The sequence below is a fragment of the Mycosarcoma maydis genome, chromosome 6 (genome assembly GCF_000328475.2).
Source record: "Mycosarcoma maydis chromosome 6, whole genome shotgun sequence".
Taxonomy (NCBI): domain Eukaryota; kingdom Fungi; phylum Basidiomycota; class Ustilaginomycetes; order Ustilaginales; genus Mycosarcoma; species Mycosarcoma maydis.
The window spans coordinates 109,090-125,870 of record NC_026483.1 but is presented as its reverse complement, the minus strand read 5'-3'; the positions used below and the strand labels follow the sequence as shown (position 1 = coordinate 125,870).

The 16,781-nt window shown below is 55.2% G+C and overlaps 5 protein-coding genes across 5 annotated transcripts in view; 3 read left to right on the top strand and 2 right to left on the bottom strand.

The window, feature by feature from the left end:
- Positions 1 to 4: 4 nt before the first annotated feature.
- UMAG_02548 (uncharacterized protein) lies at positions 5 to 4,693 on the top strand (the record flags this gene model as incomplete). Its single annotated transcript, XM_011390653.1, has 1 exon — positions 5 to 4,693. One exon carries the CDS (start codon positions 5 to 7, stop codon positions 4,691 to 4,693), a length of 4,689 nt encoding a protein of 1,562 aa, XP_011388955.1.
- Positions 4,694 to 6,293: 1,600 nt separating this feature from the next.
- On the bottom strand, positions 6,294 to 7,520 carry UMAG_02546 (Sec63 complex subunit SEC62; the record flags this gene model as incomplete). Its single annotated transcript, XM_011390652.1, has 1 exon — positions 6,294 to 7,520. One exon carries the CDS (start codon positions 7,518 to 7,520, stop codon positions 6,294 to 6,296), a length of 1,227 nt encoding a protein of 408 aa, XP_011388954.1.
- A 1,385-nt stretch (positions 7,521 to 8,905) lies between these two features.
- On the top strand, positions 8,906 to 13,141 carry UMAG_11713 (condensin subunit YCS4; the record flags this gene model as incomplete). The annotated part of the gene is made up of 1 exon (XM_011390922.1): positions 8,906 to 13,141. The coding sequence occupies one exon, from the start codon at positions 8,906 to 8,908 to the stop codon at positions 13,139 to 13,141; it is 4,236 nt and encodes a 1,411-aa protein (XP_011389224.1).
- A 620-nt stretch (positions 13,142 to 13,761) lies between these two features.
- UMAG_11712 (uncharacterized protein) lies at positions 13,762 to 15,438 on the top strand (the record flags this gene model as incomplete). The annotated part of the gene is made up of 1 exon (XM_011390921.1): positions 13,762 to 15,438. One exon carries the CDS (start codon positions 13,762 to 13,764, stop codon positions 15,436 to 15,438), a length of 1,677 nt encoding a protein of 558 aa, XP_011389223.1.
- Positions 15,439 to 15,615: 177 nt separating this feature from the next.
- UMAG_15046 (uncharacterized protein) overlaps positions 15,616 to 16,781 on the bottom strand; it is a gene marked incomplete at both ends in the record, with an annotated part of 2,489 nt that continues 1,323 nt past the window's right edge. The window contains one exon of the mRNA XM_011390954.1: positions 15,616 to 16,779. Within this exon, the coding sequence (XP_011389256.1) occupies positions 15,616 to 16,779 (1,164 nt within the window). The remainder of the gene's footprint in view (positions 16,780 to 16,781) is intronic.

Genomic DNA, 16,781 nt, shown 5'->3' with positions numbered 1-16,781 from the left:
CATAATGTCACCTCTCGATTCTTCCCCAACACCATCGCTTGACTCTGCCTCATCAAGCCTCTCAGGTACGCTTTCCCGACCGCCGCCGCCTCCCAAACCATCTCATCTCTCGTCCGCCTTTACGGGAACATGCAACTCCATCGCTCTTCGCCACTATATCCAAACGCACAACACAGGCGGATCGTTCACCACCCATTCACCCTCCACCTTCTCCATCAGCCGTGCACACCTCGGTCATGGTTATGACAGCTCAACCTTAGATCATTTTGTCGACGCTTTTGACACATCGAGCGATGACGAAGGTGATGGCCGTATCCAATCCCCTTCAGCCAGGCCTACAGTCCGCGGCAGGACCTACACTGCTCCTTCGGTCAGCAGAGTCGTTGATGCGAGCTCTCAGGATACCGATTCTATGGCCCACCCCTCGCACCTTCTGGGCAATGAGCTCATCACCATCGATGCATCTGGTCCTTCGCGTGTCGGCAACCTGCGCAGCTTGTTCGAATCAGCTCTGCCTAGCAATTCAACTTCCACCGTCGTTTCCAGACAAAATACTGGCATCGCTTCTCAGCATACTGGAACCAGAGCAAAGCCCCGGATCAGCAATCAAGTTCGAATGCTTCAAGCACAGATCACCGGCGATCGCTTCAATGGGATTGCTGGTGCTTTCCATGTCGCAGACATCCGAAGCTCTGTCGTGTATCAGAAGCCTCAAACAGCGACAAAGCATCGCAGGGACCACATAGATCAGAGCCAGGATGACTCGATCTACGCCACCGCCACTCAAAATTTGCTCGGTGAAGCGCTCAAGATGGACGCACAGGTCATTCCTCCCGCTGCCAACCACGGCTCCATCCAAACGTCGTTTTCTGGCTCGTTTCCATCTGAACGCTCCATCACAGCAGAGCCAACCTCTATCGATTCAGACGCAACTGTCACCCGCGCGACATCACCAAAGACCGTTCTGACATCTTCCCGTATTCGAACCATCACAGCTCAGCACGACCGCGACGACAGCTCTGCCACCATCAAGCCGAGTCATTGCAATCTGAATGTATCTTCTGTCTCTGAAACGATCTCTCGCAGCGGCACCATCCACCCACAGGATGCCGTTTCCGATACAGTCCGACGACGTTCGACTCGCTTGGTCAGTGGCGGCACCAGGGGACGTTTGAGCTCCGTTTTCACCGCTAGCCCTTCGTCTTCCGAACGAGGCGGCATAGCTGAGAACGGCAACGCAGCAGCCTCACCTGCTAGCTCAATAGCCAGTCGTTCCGCTTCGGACGCCGAGCTAGAGGCAGAGAGGTCCCGAGAACCATCTATGCTCATCGCTGACGACGACGATCTCAGCTTTTCCCAAAGCAGTCTTCATTTGCGCGCAAACGACGGAAGCTGCTTTGACCTTGATTCCAGGTCGACCCACACGAGCCCCACCAAAACCGCCACTGTTCGACGAGCCAAGCCCAATGCCGTCACTACCGCAAAGGCTCAGATCATCAGTAACACGGACGCTTCTTCATCGTCGAAAAGTGAAGAGGATGCCAGCGCCAATCCAAGCTCAGCAAGCTCGCCGTCGATGGCTCTTGAACCCAAGCCTAGCATTAAAGTTGCTGATCCGGGAGCTGAAAACGATACAGCACAGCTCGTCAGGCCTGAATCAAGCTTGCATCAGACTGAGACCTTGACCCTGCTAACGCCACGTCCCGTCAGTGCTCGCCTGCCGCACGGAATCGGCAAGCCCGCTCGTGCACTGTACGACTTTGAGGGCGAAGCCGCGTTCAACGAGCTCTCCGTCCGAGCTGGCCAGCCCTTTGACATTCTCAACGAGCAGCTTGCAGGCGGTTGGAGTCTCGGCCTGATCTGGGACGAGAACGGCGTGCCGACACGAGGTCTGATTCCACAAGGGTTCTACTGTCTTATTCAGGACTTTACTCGCTCGCCTGAGCCAGCCCAAGGTTCCGAGCCACCCCCGATGCCAGATCTCGTTGAAACGGGACCAGGCGTGGCCAACATCAGCCTTGCTGCTCGAACTGCAGCCTCATCGGATCGAAGCAAGGCAAGCCTGATTTCTGATGTAGGATCGCCAGCATCTTCGCCGAACTCTAAGCCGGGCTCACCAGGACAGGTGCAAGTTCAAGATGGCCCTATTGCGTTAACAGAAACGCCATTTGCACCTTCGGAAAGCGTCCCAGAAATTGCAAAGCAGAACACTTTGAAGTTGAGGTCACCCCCCGATGATGTTATGACGTGCGAGCCGAATCTTATCTCAGTCAGCGCCTTTCTCGAAATCAGCAACGAGGCTGCACAATGGCAGCAGGTGAAGCGACAAGATGCAACGATTCTGCCAGACGCCATCGAGGCAGCCCCTTCTGCAAGCGATGAGCCACCTGTCTTAGCGAATCTTGGTGTCGCCATTGACGGAATGCCTGCTTCATCTACAGAGTCCCATCCCTTCGACTGGTCTGCTGTTCGAGCTGATCAGTCGCCAAGCTTGGAGGCAGTTAGCCTCCCCAGCGAGGCCATCTCGACAGTCGAACCTACGACAGCCAATGCCATTCCGGTCTCAATGGCAGAATCGACGCTGACCGCTGGCTCTGACTGGAAGGGTAGTCTGTTTGGCAAAAAGACATTCAACCGCTTCGCCAGCTTTGTCACTAGCGGCGCTGAGGACTACGTGCTGTCCGATGGTGATCTTCACGTAAACGAACGCTCGCGCACCATCGCTCGAAAAGTATCGGAAGGCAAGCCTATCGGTGTTCTCGTTCCAGCTTTGACTGAAGTCACAGAGGAGGACCAGGAAGGAGCCATCGTTAAGCATGGGCGCGAGTCTACCGACACAGGTCTCGAGGCACAAACGGAGACATCCGAGGTAGTGATCTGCGCTACAGACCCGAACCAACACTTTGTGATCGCTGGCCCTGCTGGCCCCAAGTGGAAGAGTCGATCCGCGCCCTTTCTTGTTCAGGTTCACCATCCCGAAAAGCGAACCAAGCTTAACGGCATGCATGAATACACCATCTACCACGTCACCAGCACTTACCCTCTCGGCGACCAGTCAGACGCTGTCTCTGGTAGCCAAGGTTGTATCCCATACGACCCGCTCGGCGGTCCTCACCCAGCTGGAGCTCAAGTCACGGTTCTTCGCCGCTTCACGCAATTCGAATGGCTGCACCAGGTGCTCGCCAAACACTTTTCCGCATTGCTGATTCATCCAGTGCCGGAGAAGCAGTATAGCGGTCGCTTCGCTTCCGATTTCATCGAGACCCGCCGTGCCGATCTGGAAATGTGGATGTCGAGACTGGTTCGACATCCCGTGTTGCGATATTCGGAGCCGCTGCGCTTCTTTTTGAGCTGCGAGGATGAAGTGGACTGGCGAAGCTATGCGGCAAACCTGCTGCGATACGGTTGTTCAACAGGCAAGACGATCCAAGGTGGAGTGTTTGCTCACACCTGGCACCCTGAGTTCAACTTTGACGCATCCGAAGCAGAGATTGAAGCTGATCGAATGGAAGCGTTCCTCAAAGCGCAGGAAAAGACGATCAACGGAGTCGGAGGGCACAACGCCGGCAAACATGGTTTGCTGGCTGCGTACAAGGCGCATCGCGAGGGGAACATGGGTACATCGTCGACCTACAGGGATCTTTCATACACACTGTTGCGCACTTTGACGGGTGCTGGTGCAGGACCGTCCGACGACGGCATCAGTACCTCGGCGGACGCTCATCGAATCCTCGGTCCTCCCATGGGCAACGTGGGCAAACGCAGCGATACTGGCGCTACCAATGAACATGGAGCCTGGTGTTGGCGGGAAGACTGCCTAAATTGTCTGAATTTGACCAGTGCCCTGCAGAATACGGCAGAGTGTATGCAGAACGTCGCGGATATCTACGAATCGCACGCGAGAGAAACGCTTCTAAGGCAACACGAGAGGTTCAAAGAGGTTTCGAGACCATACACGATGGCGCAGGCGTTGTTAGAAACGCACCGTACGACGTTGACCAGATATCAGGAGGCAACGTGCGACGCTTGGGCGGATGGAGACGAACAAGACAAGGACAAGATCGGACGTGGTGGCGATTCAGTGCGACCTGAAGAAGCAGAGAAAATCGCGGCAAGATGCGAAACGGTTCTGAACGTGACGCTCTCCGAAATGGACCGATTGCACGATGAACGTGTGCAGGACTATCACGCGTTAGGACGATCTTTGCTCGATGGAGAGATCGAGCTGTACGAATCGATCCTGGAGCAGCTCAAGGCGGCACGGCTGCATTACAATGAAGAGTATTATGAGCGGGAAACCGATTTCCACGTTCTGGCGAGTAGGTATCAGGCCGATTTGGGAAAGCCCAAGAAGCCCAGTGCACCTCTGCTGATGCCGAGTGCGGCACAAGCAGCGAGCGGTGGGCTGAAGGGCGGCGTCGGATTATTGATCAGCCAAGCTACTGGTGGGAGGCTGGAAGGGGTGGATCGGACTCCTCTTGCCTCTCCTCGGATCGGCGGAGGAGGACATGGGACGATCCGAGGCGCTGAGAATCGCGGGCTCAGGGAAAGCACAAATGTGTTGCATCAAAGCTCGGCGGATGTGGCGTTGAAAACGTGCGCGCGTCAACACCATGTAGACAGCAGCGAACAGCCGCACCAGCGGAGGGATCAGTCGAGGACGTCGTCGTACTTTTCTGCTATCTGGCGCTGATGATCATGGACCGTATGGCTTATTTTGCTCGTCGTTCCGCCTGGACATCAGATAGATGAAGCTGTGTATGCGTGAAGAAGATACAGTTCATGTGAACGACTCATGACTTGTGATCACGTAACCAAGGCTTCGAATCAAGAATTGTGGTTGGTGGCCAGTTTTCTTTTCGTTTGTCGTGGTGGGTGGTGATGCTTAGGCGGGTTTCGACCACTTGAAATGGCATGCGTGATGGATCGACTTTGGAAGAGCGATGGCAAGGTAGGAAATCAAGGAAATGGCTGAGGCACAGGGAGGGGAAGAGAGCTTTACGCTGGTGCGCAGCGACGATTTATGGGTAGGGCAACGCGGTGGTGGGTGTTTAGCAGGTGGTGTGGGGGCAGTATTGAGGCAACGAGATGTCAGGCTAGGGAGGGGGAGGGGAGGGGGAAGGGTACTATGCGGGCCAACGGTCTCGCGGTGTCGACGTCGGCATGGCGAGCTGGAGGATGAATCTCAACGATGCAAGGCGACAAGTTGGAGCAAGGGCAATCTGGCGGAGGAGGCTTGTTGAGCGCGTTGGGGTTGAGCAACGTTGTGCCGTCGAAGGCGATCGAGACGAAGCTCTCGGATCGGCAGAACCAAGACGAGCGGCGCTTGCGAGACGATAGAGGGTGTGTGGTGCTCTGGCGGCGGCGCATGGGTTGGCCTCGGTTAGGTCGACTGTCTTGGCGCTCGCGCGCCAAGCATCGACGTACAGTACGTGGTGATGCCAAAGTCGGTCGGACGTGTCGCGTTTAGGTGCACGTCTTTCGTCGAGTGGCGCTATGACGGTTGCGGTTTCGAGTCTTGTGCCTCTTGAGCGTGGTTGGAAACGCGGAGGCGAAGCCGCGGGTTCGAGAAGCGCGCAGGCTATGCGGAATGCAGTCGAGACCGCGCGCGGGTGGACTGTGCTTGCGCACGTGCAGGCCTGGCCGAGACCGCAGCGCTTGTGAGACGCACGACAGTGTGCGTGCAGTGTCGAGTCGAAGCGAGCCTGTTGATTGGAGCAGTGGATAGCAAGCCGCGCTCCCGCAGACGTCGAGAGCAACTATGCAGAGCGCGATACGACGCCATGTCTGCCAATCACGACTCATGCTGCCCAAACCATCTTGCCGCTCGTTCAACAGCTCGCTTGCAGTACAGCCTCGACAAGCACGCCTCACGTGCGCGGCGTGAAAAGCCGTCACGTTTGCTATCACCACGATGCATTGCGAGAATCCCATCCCGAGCCCAGCGCAGCACCAGTCTGACAACTCCCTCATCGCTCACACTTCATGATCGCACCCAGCTTGGTTACTGGCATGCACCTTCATGCCACCGTTCGCGTTCCGTCAACTATCTCTGTCGTTTCCAGACAATCATACATTGTGCATCTGATTTCACCTCCGAGATGGCAACCAGTGTGGTGTTTTGCAATCACAGAATGTGGTGCAATTTCGATTTGAAACAAGATGCAACATTGCATCTGACAACAACAAGGTAGAGTAGTAAGGTGTAAGGGACAGTGAAGCAGCGCACGCAGATTTGCAAGCCGCAGACATGCACATGGCAGCGTACCAAAATTGCGTACGAGCAACTGCATTTAGTTGATGTCATCCAAGCTTTCAGAGGCACCCGGACCACCGCTGCCGGTAGCATGGTTCTGCACACCTCCATTCTGCTGTGGAGCGGGGGTGGAATGTGCAGCCTGCTGAGGCGGCTTTGGTGGCGAAGGAGGCGCGGTAGGTGCTGCGCCTCCGAGCCCGGACAGAGCCTGCTGTCGTGCACCAGCGCCGCTGGACGAGGGCTTCTTCTTCTCGCTGCCCCCCGTCGCCGCCGCGACCGCGGATGCCTTGCTGCTCTTCTTCTTGGGCGGGGGAGCAACATCCCAAGCCCAGAGTGGGATAAAGGAATCCACAAATCCAACATCCTCAAACAGGTTGGGGAAAATCCAAATACCAGGTTTGGCTACTACCAGCGTGATCAACCAAAAGATCAACCTCACGATCGCAATCGCAAAGAAAAGGCCAATCAAGCCCAAAGCTCCAATCGAAAGGTACCACACACCCAGTCGCATGGTGGGCGGCCAGAGCGGGAACATGACACCAGCCAGCATGACGGCTACCATCCCCAACCCTGCCAGCTTGAGTCCCAATTGTGAGCCCTCGTAGAGCCATACGTAATAGAGATCGCTCCTGAACATCTGTTGTGGGTTAATCTCGACAATTTTGGGAGAATCCTTGCCGCCCGTGCTGGTCCCGCGTTCGACGCGAAGGAAAAACGCAAATGGGATGATATTGTGCAGAGCTTCTTCCGCCTCTTCCTTGGAGGAAACTTTCGGAACATCTTTGAGTTTGGCATAGGCGGGCGAGAGGAGCGCCTTGACAGCAGCAGAACCCTTGAAGTAGTCGACACGCTTGCCGTTCAGGGCACCGACGCGGGTCTTGATGCCAGATTTGTTGCGCAAGAAATTGACAACATTCCTCGCTGGAAGAGGTGCGCTAGATTGTTGTTCCTGAGAGAGCCAAGCCGTCATGGTATCGTCATAGCCAGTGTCGTTGACAGTGGGACAGCAACCAGATTTGAGATCAGCAGGACGTGGTTGGGAACGCGTAGGGAGGAAATGTGCGGATTGAGAAGTCATGTCAATAAACGATTCGAGTTCAAGTTGATCGCGTACATCTGCATGCAGGCGATTATCAGTAGCATCCGGCACCATCTCCAGCTCCGCGCTTCGCTTGGAGCTTTGAGCATGTCTCTGTTGCTTGGACGCAATGGAAAAGACGGAAGAAGTGTTGGGACGAAGATTGCGACGGCGAGCCTTTGTCATGCTAGTACGATAATACGAGCGGCGGAAGCAAAAAGAAGGGAAAAGGGAAAAGGGTCAGGGGTAGGAGGAGGAGGGAGGAAAGAAAGGTGATGATGGTGTTGGGAGTTGAGGTCGATGCTGATAGTGTCAAGGTGAAGAGAGTGGATTCATGCCTGTTTGCTGTTGCTGAACCTTGGAAGCGGAAGCAGTGCCGAGTTCTCTGAACCAACTCACCATTGTGACTGTTGCGAAACTCGAGGCTCGAACCGCCAAAGGGTGTCGCGAGCAATGGAAGGACGAGGCGTGAGAAGGCGAGCGATGAGGTGCCAAGCGATTCAAATGAAGTGCGCCGTGAACTCCTAATTGATGCGCCTTGAATGTTGAGGATGTGAGAGCCTGTGTGGGACAAGGACGCGGAGGCGCACAACCGTTTCAAGATACGGATCGATTTGCGAGAACGTTGTTAGCTGGGCCGCGAACGCGAACGCAGACGACGGCGATGGTGGTGGTCCGAAGTTAGGGTGCCTGTAAGTTGACGAGAAGATTTGATGAATTTGCTTCGATTCGTGACTATGGGCGTCGTGGAACGTAACTCACTTGACAGACACAGAATCGTGAATCGTGAATCGTGAATCACGAATGACACGTCTCAATTCGTGGTTCCGTGTTCACACGTCACAGTCACAACTTGTGAGTCGTGAGTCGTGAGTGTCTTGGTTCGAAGCCTGTCAGTTTCGTGATCCAGGCTCGACCGGCGCATGCTTCAAGCCACAAGTCACAAATACAGGTAACTTAACTGAAGTCGTGAGTCAAATCTGGAATGAATAATCGTGAAATTCACGATTTACGATTCACGATTCGTGATTGACGGTGCGTTGGCAAGTTTGCACTAACTTTTGAACATGGAATCGCCGATGCGAAATTGGCTTTCACGATATTGTCCACATTCACGATTCGCGATTGTCTTTGAGTCACGTGAACCAGCGCGGCCAGCAGACACTCTAACACTCCGAAACCGTGACCTGGACTCGTGACTCGTGACTCACGCACGACTCACGACTGTGGACCCAGAACCGCGCACCAACAAAAACACAAAGTCAATCAGAATCACGAATCCACGCGCGTCTCTTTCTCCCAAAAGACAAAGAACAACACTCGCGACTCGTTGACTCGCTCCGGTGAATTACAAGTTTATAATACAGAGAGCCGCGCTGACGACTTACTTGTTCACAGACTCTGTGACTGTAAGAGACTGACGACTCAGTCAACTCTTTCAAGAGACACGAGAGCAAACACACCCGAAACTAGCCAACGCCATTCACTTGGACCACCACCACCATCCCATTCCGACTCGTTGACCTCGCTGCACGCTCTCGCCCTCGAGCAGGCGCAATTATCGCGTCACCATGACTCGCGCCGATGGCGGTACCGGCGACGCTAACAGCGGTCGATACAATCTTGCCGACGAACTTCTCTTGCTTCAAGATGAACCCTACATCATCTCACAGGAGCTCGGCGTCGATGATATGAACGCCTCCGAACAGCTCTCCACCCTCGATGGTGCCATCGACGCTATCACTTCCAGTCCGGACAATGTCTCGAATTCCGACATTTACGACCTCATCCGTTCCTACCTCAAACATTTCGCCAACCTCTGCCCCAATGCTTGCAACAAACTTCTCGACGTTATCGCTTCAGGAATGTCCAGCGCACTCGACGAAGCACAGCGCGAGCTTGATGGCGACGATCCCAACGCATACACTTCCCACGCTGAAACCCTTGAGCGATACGCCTTCCTCCTCCAATGGCTTGTCTCGGTCGCAGAAAAGTACAGCGGTGCTCGCTCGGACAATGGTGGCTCGGCTGCTGCCATTGTGGCTGCTAGGGGAGTTTCTGCTAGTCGTCGTGGTGGAGCGAGCGCCAAATCCGCTGCAGCTGCGGCTGCGGCTGCCAAGTCTGGCTCCGCAAGAGCCGACGCTTGGGCCTGGTCCAACTCGATTCCTGCTGTGCTTACGCTCATGTCCAAGGCAGCACGCGTACGAAGCGAGCGCATGTGGACCGTCTCGGCTGCCCGCGACTCTTTTGTCTCTGGCTGCCTCTTGCGTCCAGCTCTGCTCCTCCAGGAAAACGAATTGTATCTCAAGAGCCAACCCATCAAGCTCGGCATCTTCAAGGTCATCTGCCAGGCCGTCAAGGCTCATGGTCAGGCCTTCAGCGCACAAACCAGCATCATGCAGTCACTACAGTACTATGAGCACCTCGCTGAACCCATGGCAGAGCTCTTAGCCGTCATGCGTCTCGAGTTCGACTACGAACGTCTCGGCGAAGACGTCCTCCGTGAAGTAGCCGCAAAGAACTTTGGAGCCATGGACACAAAAAGTCCGCGTTCTTTTGGTCGCTTCCTCGTGCGAATGGCCGAGCTCAGCCCACGTAGCGTCCTCAAACAGATCAGCCTTCTCCAAAAGCACCTCGACTCGGAGTCCTACCCCATGAGGAACGCGCTCATCGAAACGCTTGGTCTTCTCATAAAGGAGCTCGCTCTCACCGACGACTCTCTGAATTCGGATGGTGGAGATGCCGGCATCTCTGGAGATGCAGCTGCTGACGAAAATCGGGGCAGTGCCGAAGCGCGCAAAAAGCAGATCGAGACCTTCTTCGACCTCCTCATCGAACGCTTCCTCGACCTCAACTCATACGTACGTTCCAAGCTGATCACTGTCTGTGCCCGTCTCTTGGATCTGCCCACCAAATTCCCCAAGCAGCGCACCGAGATCACCGAAATGGTCATCCGCCATCTCGAGGACAAAAGCAGCGGTGTTCGCAAAAATGCCATCGCACTCCTCACAAAACTCATCCTCACCCATCCCTTTGGCATGCTTCACGGCGGCGAACTCTGTCTTCAAGAATGGCAGGCCCGATACGATCTTGTCTCCAAGGAGCTTCAAGAGACCGAAGGTTCCCTCAACTTGCCAGGCGAGCGGTCCCTCGACCGCGACGAGAGCGAGTCGGAAGCTGCAGACGACTTGGATGAAGACATGGATGAAGATCGAGACGACGTAGAAGAACAACAAGATGGAGATGACACGGTCATGCAGGACAATGACGAGTCCGACGACCAAGATGCTCCTCCTTCTCGCAACCGCCATTCTTCCAAAAAGTCCAAGGACAAGGCGCAACACAGCAAACCCAAGAAAGCTCGGCGATCCGGCGTCGATCTGGAGGCTCTCGCGACTGCTCAGGCCGAGATGGAACCCGTCGACGCTGAAAAGGTCATGCGCCTGCGTCTCACCAAGCGCTATTACACAGACGCCATTGCCTTTATCACCCAGATCGAGACCGCCATGCCCAACTTGACGCTGTTGCTAGCCTCGACCAACAAAGCCGAAGTGCTCGAGAGCATGGAATTCTTCCGCGTCGCTCACGAGTACAAGCTCTCGGGCTCGGCTCAAGGCGTACGCAAGATGGTCCATCTCATCTGGACCAAGGACAACACTCTCGTCATGGAGGATGGCATTCAGCTCAAAGGCGTTCGGTCGCGTCTCATCGAGGTCTACCGTGCCCTCTATTTTGACGCTCGTGCCGATCTCAACGCCAAGGACAACATTGCTCGCATCGCCAAGAACATGATCGAACGCACTTTTGGCGCCACATTGGCCGAACTGACCTCGCTCGAAGAGATGCTCAAGACCATGCAGATCGAGAACCTCGTTCACCCCGAAGTCGTCAACAAGCTCTGGGCCGTCTACTCGGCGCCTCGTGCCATTTCTGCCGCACAACGTCGAGGTGCTATCATCGTTCTCGGTATGCTCGCCACTGCCAGGCGCGAGATCATATCCGAGCATGTCGACACGCTTCTCCGTGTAGGTCTCGGTCCGCTGGGTGCGCGCGATGTCATTCTGGCCAAGTACACCTGTGTTGCGCTGCAAAGACTCGGCGGCAGCGTCAAAAAGGTCAAAGGCGCTCTCAGCGACGAGAGTGTCCGTTATCCTATGACCCACGCTCTCTTTGGCCGTCTTCGTGCTGCCATCCAAATGTCGGGAGATGTGCTCAAGGGAAACAGCCGCGCAGAGTGGTTCAGCTTGGCCGAAAACGCCATCAACACCATCTACCTCTTGGGCGAGCAGCCCGATGCTCTTTGCACCGATATCGTTCGCAGCATGACTTCGCGTGTTTTTGGCAGCAATACTGGCAAGTCGAACCGCCAAGAGGACGACGCTGCGGCCAGCGAAGCTTCCATGTCGGATGCAAGAGATGTGGCTTCGAGCTCAGATACACCCATCATGGGTGATGCGTTCCAACTTGCCCAACTGCTCTTCCTTGTAGGACATGTGGCGCTCAAGCACATCGTCTACCTCGAGTTGGTCGAGCGAGAGTACAAGCGACGAAAAGCCGAGGCTGACAAGGAAAAGGCTGTGGCAAAAGCTGTTTCGCAAGGCAAGGCCAGTCGAGCTGCTGCTGCTGCTGCTGCGGCTGCGGTCGAGGAACTTGATCAAGTTGCCGGTAATGCCGAGGACGAGATCGGCGAGGTGATCGCCAGTGTCCGCGAAAAGGAGCTACTCTACGGTAGTCGAAGTGTGCTGGCCATGTTTGGTCCCATCATCACACACATTTGCAGCAGCCCCAAGTCGTACCCGAACGAGCTGGTGCGTCGTGCTGCCGTGCTGACGCTTTGCAAGTTTATGTGCGTCTCTTCAACGTTCTGCGAAGCCAACTTGGCCTTGTTGCTTCACATCCTCACCACGTCCAAGGACGCCGTGATCCGCAGCAACGTCGTGATTGCGCTTGGAGATATCGCCGTCTGCTTTGGCTCACTCGTCGACGAGAACTCGGATCGTCTCTATGCCGGTCTGGCCGACTCAGATCTGTCGGTCAAGAAACACACGCTCATGGTGCTCACTCACTTGATCCTCAACGGAATGATCAAGGTCAAAGGTCAGCTTGGCGAGATGGCCAAGTGCCTTGAAGACCCCGAGCCGCGTGTTTCGGACTTGGCCAAGCTGTTCTTCTCGGAACTTGCGACCAAGGAGAATGCTGTGTACAACAACTTGCCCGATATCATTTCGCACCTGTCGATCGGAAAGCACGCCGTAGACGAAGAGACGTTCGCGCGCACGATGCGGTTCATCTTTACTTTCATCGACAAGGAGAAGCAGGCGGAGAACGTGGTCGAGAAGCTCTGTCAGCGATTCCGGCTGACCAGCTCGGAACGGCAGTGGCGCGATATCGCGTTTTGTCTTTCGCTTTTGCCGTACAAGAGCGAAAGGTCGGTCAAGAAGCTCATCGAAGGCCTGCCTTTCTATCAGGACAAGCTGTACCATGCCGAGGTATACAAGCGATTCCAGGAGATATTGGCCAAAGCGCGTGCAAACAAGACGGCGGCTTCGGGTGGAGGAGGTGGTCGAGTAGCAAACGGTGGTGCTGCTGGAGCCAGCTCGGAAGGTGCGGGCGATTTGCGCGAGTTCGAAGAGATTCTGGCTCAAGCGGCGGCAAAGGGTGAGCAGGATGAGGCATTCGAAGGTGCTGCTCACGCCAAAGTGGCCAAGCTGACAAGAGCCCGCAAGAGTGGTAAGCCGAGTAATGCGGCAGCAGCCAAGAAGAGCACGAGAGCAAGTACCAGAGTTTCGGTCGCCAGTGAAGCGTAATTTTTGTACGTCTTTCAGTTTCAGAGAGACTGGCGGGGTTTGTATTTCTGAATGTACTTGTATGACCCACGACTGTCAGTGGTGTCTGTGGTGTCGCTGAGTGACGGGTGGTTCAATTGAAGATAGCGAGCCCTGTCCGAACCATTCACGAGTCTAGCCATCTTTGTGCTTGTTGGTTTAGTGAAGCTTTGTGTTCAAGTGGCCTCGTGTAAGAGAGCAGCAACCACGATCGCGACGCGGAACTCGGGCAAAAATTCGTGATTCGTGATTGACACTGTGACGAGTTTCAGGCGTGAGGGTGACCTCGGGAAGTTTGAGTTGGAGCGCTACAGTCAAGAGTTAGCTTGGTTCTGCCATCTTACAACTGGAGCGCTGGTTTCGGTGTCTGGGCACTGCAAGGCTACGGGAACGGGGATTTACAGCAAACGTGTGCACGATCGCGCGAGGTATCGCTACGATACCAAGACGAAAGTGGCTCGACAGAGCAGCGTGCATGGTCGACGACGAGAAACATATGCGCGACTTGGACATCTTGCCGACTCGAAAGGTTGCGCCTACGACACTCGTTACTGCACCGAGCTTCGAGACGATTCTGCACTCAGTCTAGGTGTGAATGCGCGATGGAGCAAGGATTCGCATTCGTTCCTCCGCCCTTCTTGGGCACGTCATTTCGTCAGAACCATCAGATTCGATCGCTCAAGAGCAACTCATACCGATTTCTGACGACGCATCGATCCATTCAGCCGTCTGTATCGCACGCATCAACGTCGATGTCGCTGCTATCATCTCGCTGCACTCCAAGCAGTTCGGGTTTTGTGCGAACGAATCTGAACTCAATTCGGCGCAGACATCTACGCCGATGTTACGATCTGCTTCATTTGTGCATGCTACGTGGTGATTGGAGGGTAGCGGGCAAGTTGCTGCGCGTCATCTTGGGCGCGCATGAATGGTCCGATGGCGAGGGGTGGAGGCTTGCGCTCCTGATACTGTCGTACATCGGTAATGATGAACGATGCGCATCCGAACACGATGCGCGAAGGAGAAGAACATGCTACTTGCAGCAGCTCGACCTAGCATCCAGCGCACCGTTCAAAGCACAACATACAACGTCCCATCTCGTCCACGAGTATATCTCGGCCAACCGACTAAGCGACGCTATCGAGCTGCTCGAGCAGCGCGTCAACATTCATCCGTACAAGAGTCAGCCCGAACTACACACGCTCCTCGGCATGCTCTACCTGTATGTGGCAATCACCACGCTCCTCACACTCTCCGACCAACCGAATGCAGGTGTGCAACTCAAAAAACTCGATCGCTCCACGAAAAATAAAGCTAGGCAATGCTTCGAAACTGCTCTCCAGTCCAGTGCCAACTGGATGAGGAGTGAAATCGCGAAGAGACAGAGGATCTGGGGAATGAGGTGGAAGGATGAGGTGCAAGATGGTGAGAGGGTACGGCGTAGAAGGCGCGCAGTATGGGGGACGGATCCGTTAGAGGACGAAGCGTGGCCTACCGAGGAGCATCAAGATTTGAAGACGATACGTAAACAACTGGAGAGTGGCCAAGAGCATGTGTGCGATCAGGTCGGAAGCGAACAAGAAGGTAGTGCGGCATCTGGGACACTCCACTCTGGATGGTCAGATGACGTCAGAAGCACTGACGAACGCGACGCGCAAGAGGAGGACGGTAGCGATGTGGCACACGAATTCCTGCAAGAAGCGCCCGATCCAACGGCGGGGCAAAACAGCCAACATAAAGGTGCTAAAGCATGGATTGCAGCATGGCCTTGGGTGTCTGCATTCTACACGCCCGAACCACCGCTCGCCTGTAAGCTCGCCGAGCAGTTCCTACAATTGCTCGGCGCGCCGACTTGTTCACAGATCCCTGGCGCTGGCTCCCAGCCAGCTACCAACCACACCGCCAAGGCTTCGCGCCGCTCGAAAGAAAAGCGCGATGCCGCGAGAGACGACGAGGAGCAGCTCGACGATGATACCCAGAGCGAAGCAAGCAGCATACCAATGCTCGGCGGCATCCAGTTGACAAGAGAGGAGGCTGAGCTGCGGCTGCGTCGTATCCTTTTCGAAGATGCGGACGAGCCGCGGTCGGAAATGTCGACGCCCGGGGCGTCGAGTGGAGCTAGGGCCGGTGCGGGGGGAAAAAAGGAGAGAAAAAGGGAACGTGTGATTGCAGGAGCGAAGGACGAAAGGAGGAGCAAGAAGAAGAGGAACACACATCTAGGTCGAGATCGTGCTGGTAGTAGTAGCAGACGAAGATCACGCGACGACGGATACTTCTAACAGCCGCCTTTGACCTTCACTGCTTCGCTCCTTTGCACTGATGCCCACTGAGGGGCGAACACATAAATTGTGAATGATACCAACGCCTAATAATGCACAAGCACACGTGAGCATTGCTCTCAACGCTCATCTAGAGAGCAGACATGAAGGATCCTCGCAAACGAGTGATTGCAGCCATCATTGTAGCAAAAGTGACCTGAGATGAGCCGAGCGCTGTTTCTCGCTCTCTGCTTGGTCGTGCTCCTGGAGCGCGTTGTCGAGCTCGAGCTGTTTCTGATGAGCGTCTGCGCTTTTCCAATCGGCCAAATGCGGCAGTTCGAGAGCGTTTGCCAGCGCGGTGCGTACAAATTGCACTGGGAATCTCGACGTTACAGTCAACGGAACCAGCCATTCTGTTTTAGCCGTCGAGCTGCGCGAGAGAGCGTGTAGGGCCATGTGGAAATAGCCGTCTTGCTCCTCTGCGTCTGGGTCGTGCGCAGAACGGGACAAGTACGCGTGTATTTGGTCCGCATTGCGCATGATGGATTTGGAAAGCGGCAGAGTTTCAAGTGCATCATCGAGTATTTTGACGAGATCACGTTGATCCACCACTTGCTGCAGTACGGCCAAGAGCTGCGTTTGGAAATGCGTCATGCGACTGCTTGTACGAACGCGGACCAGGGTCCATTCCAACATGGCATGGTTCGTCTTGGCCCACACGCTTCGAACGCTCGCTTTGGTCTCTGCCATCTCTGCCTGTGTCCTTTCGCGTTCTTGAGCGTCCAACTCGTCGTTCCCGGACAGAACAGGGTGGTTCGGTGGAAGAAGGTTACTCGTGTGTGCGAGAGGGACTACGAGAACGTGTGCAGCATCGTTTGGAACTTGATTGATCGAAGGATGCGTGAAAGGTCCTTTGGGAAAGACCAGATACGAGTCGGCTGCGATCGTGATGATAAGGTTCTTGGCGATCGAAGGATTCGATAGGCAGAACCAACAGTTGGATGGTCCTACTGGAATCATTTGACGTTTCTGCTGGTGCGGCTGGGCGAAGGATGGTTTGCTGGGCAGACCGGCTGGGAGTGGCATCTGAGATTTGACCCATCGCTGCTTCGGTGCTTCGGAGGCATTGGTGTCAGCGGGAACAATGGAAGCGGAGACAGGATCGGACGGGGTTTGATGCTGCTGCTGCTGCTGTTGTTGTTGTTTGACCGGGCACAGGCGAATGTAATGTCCTTCAACATTGCAGATCCGACATACGTAACCGGGAGGTGGGACGTCTTCACTCCCTCCCTCGGCTCTCTGACGTTTGTTCCGAGGTTCTTGGAAACGATAGTTTGGTCCCGATTCCATGTCCCCATCTTGCT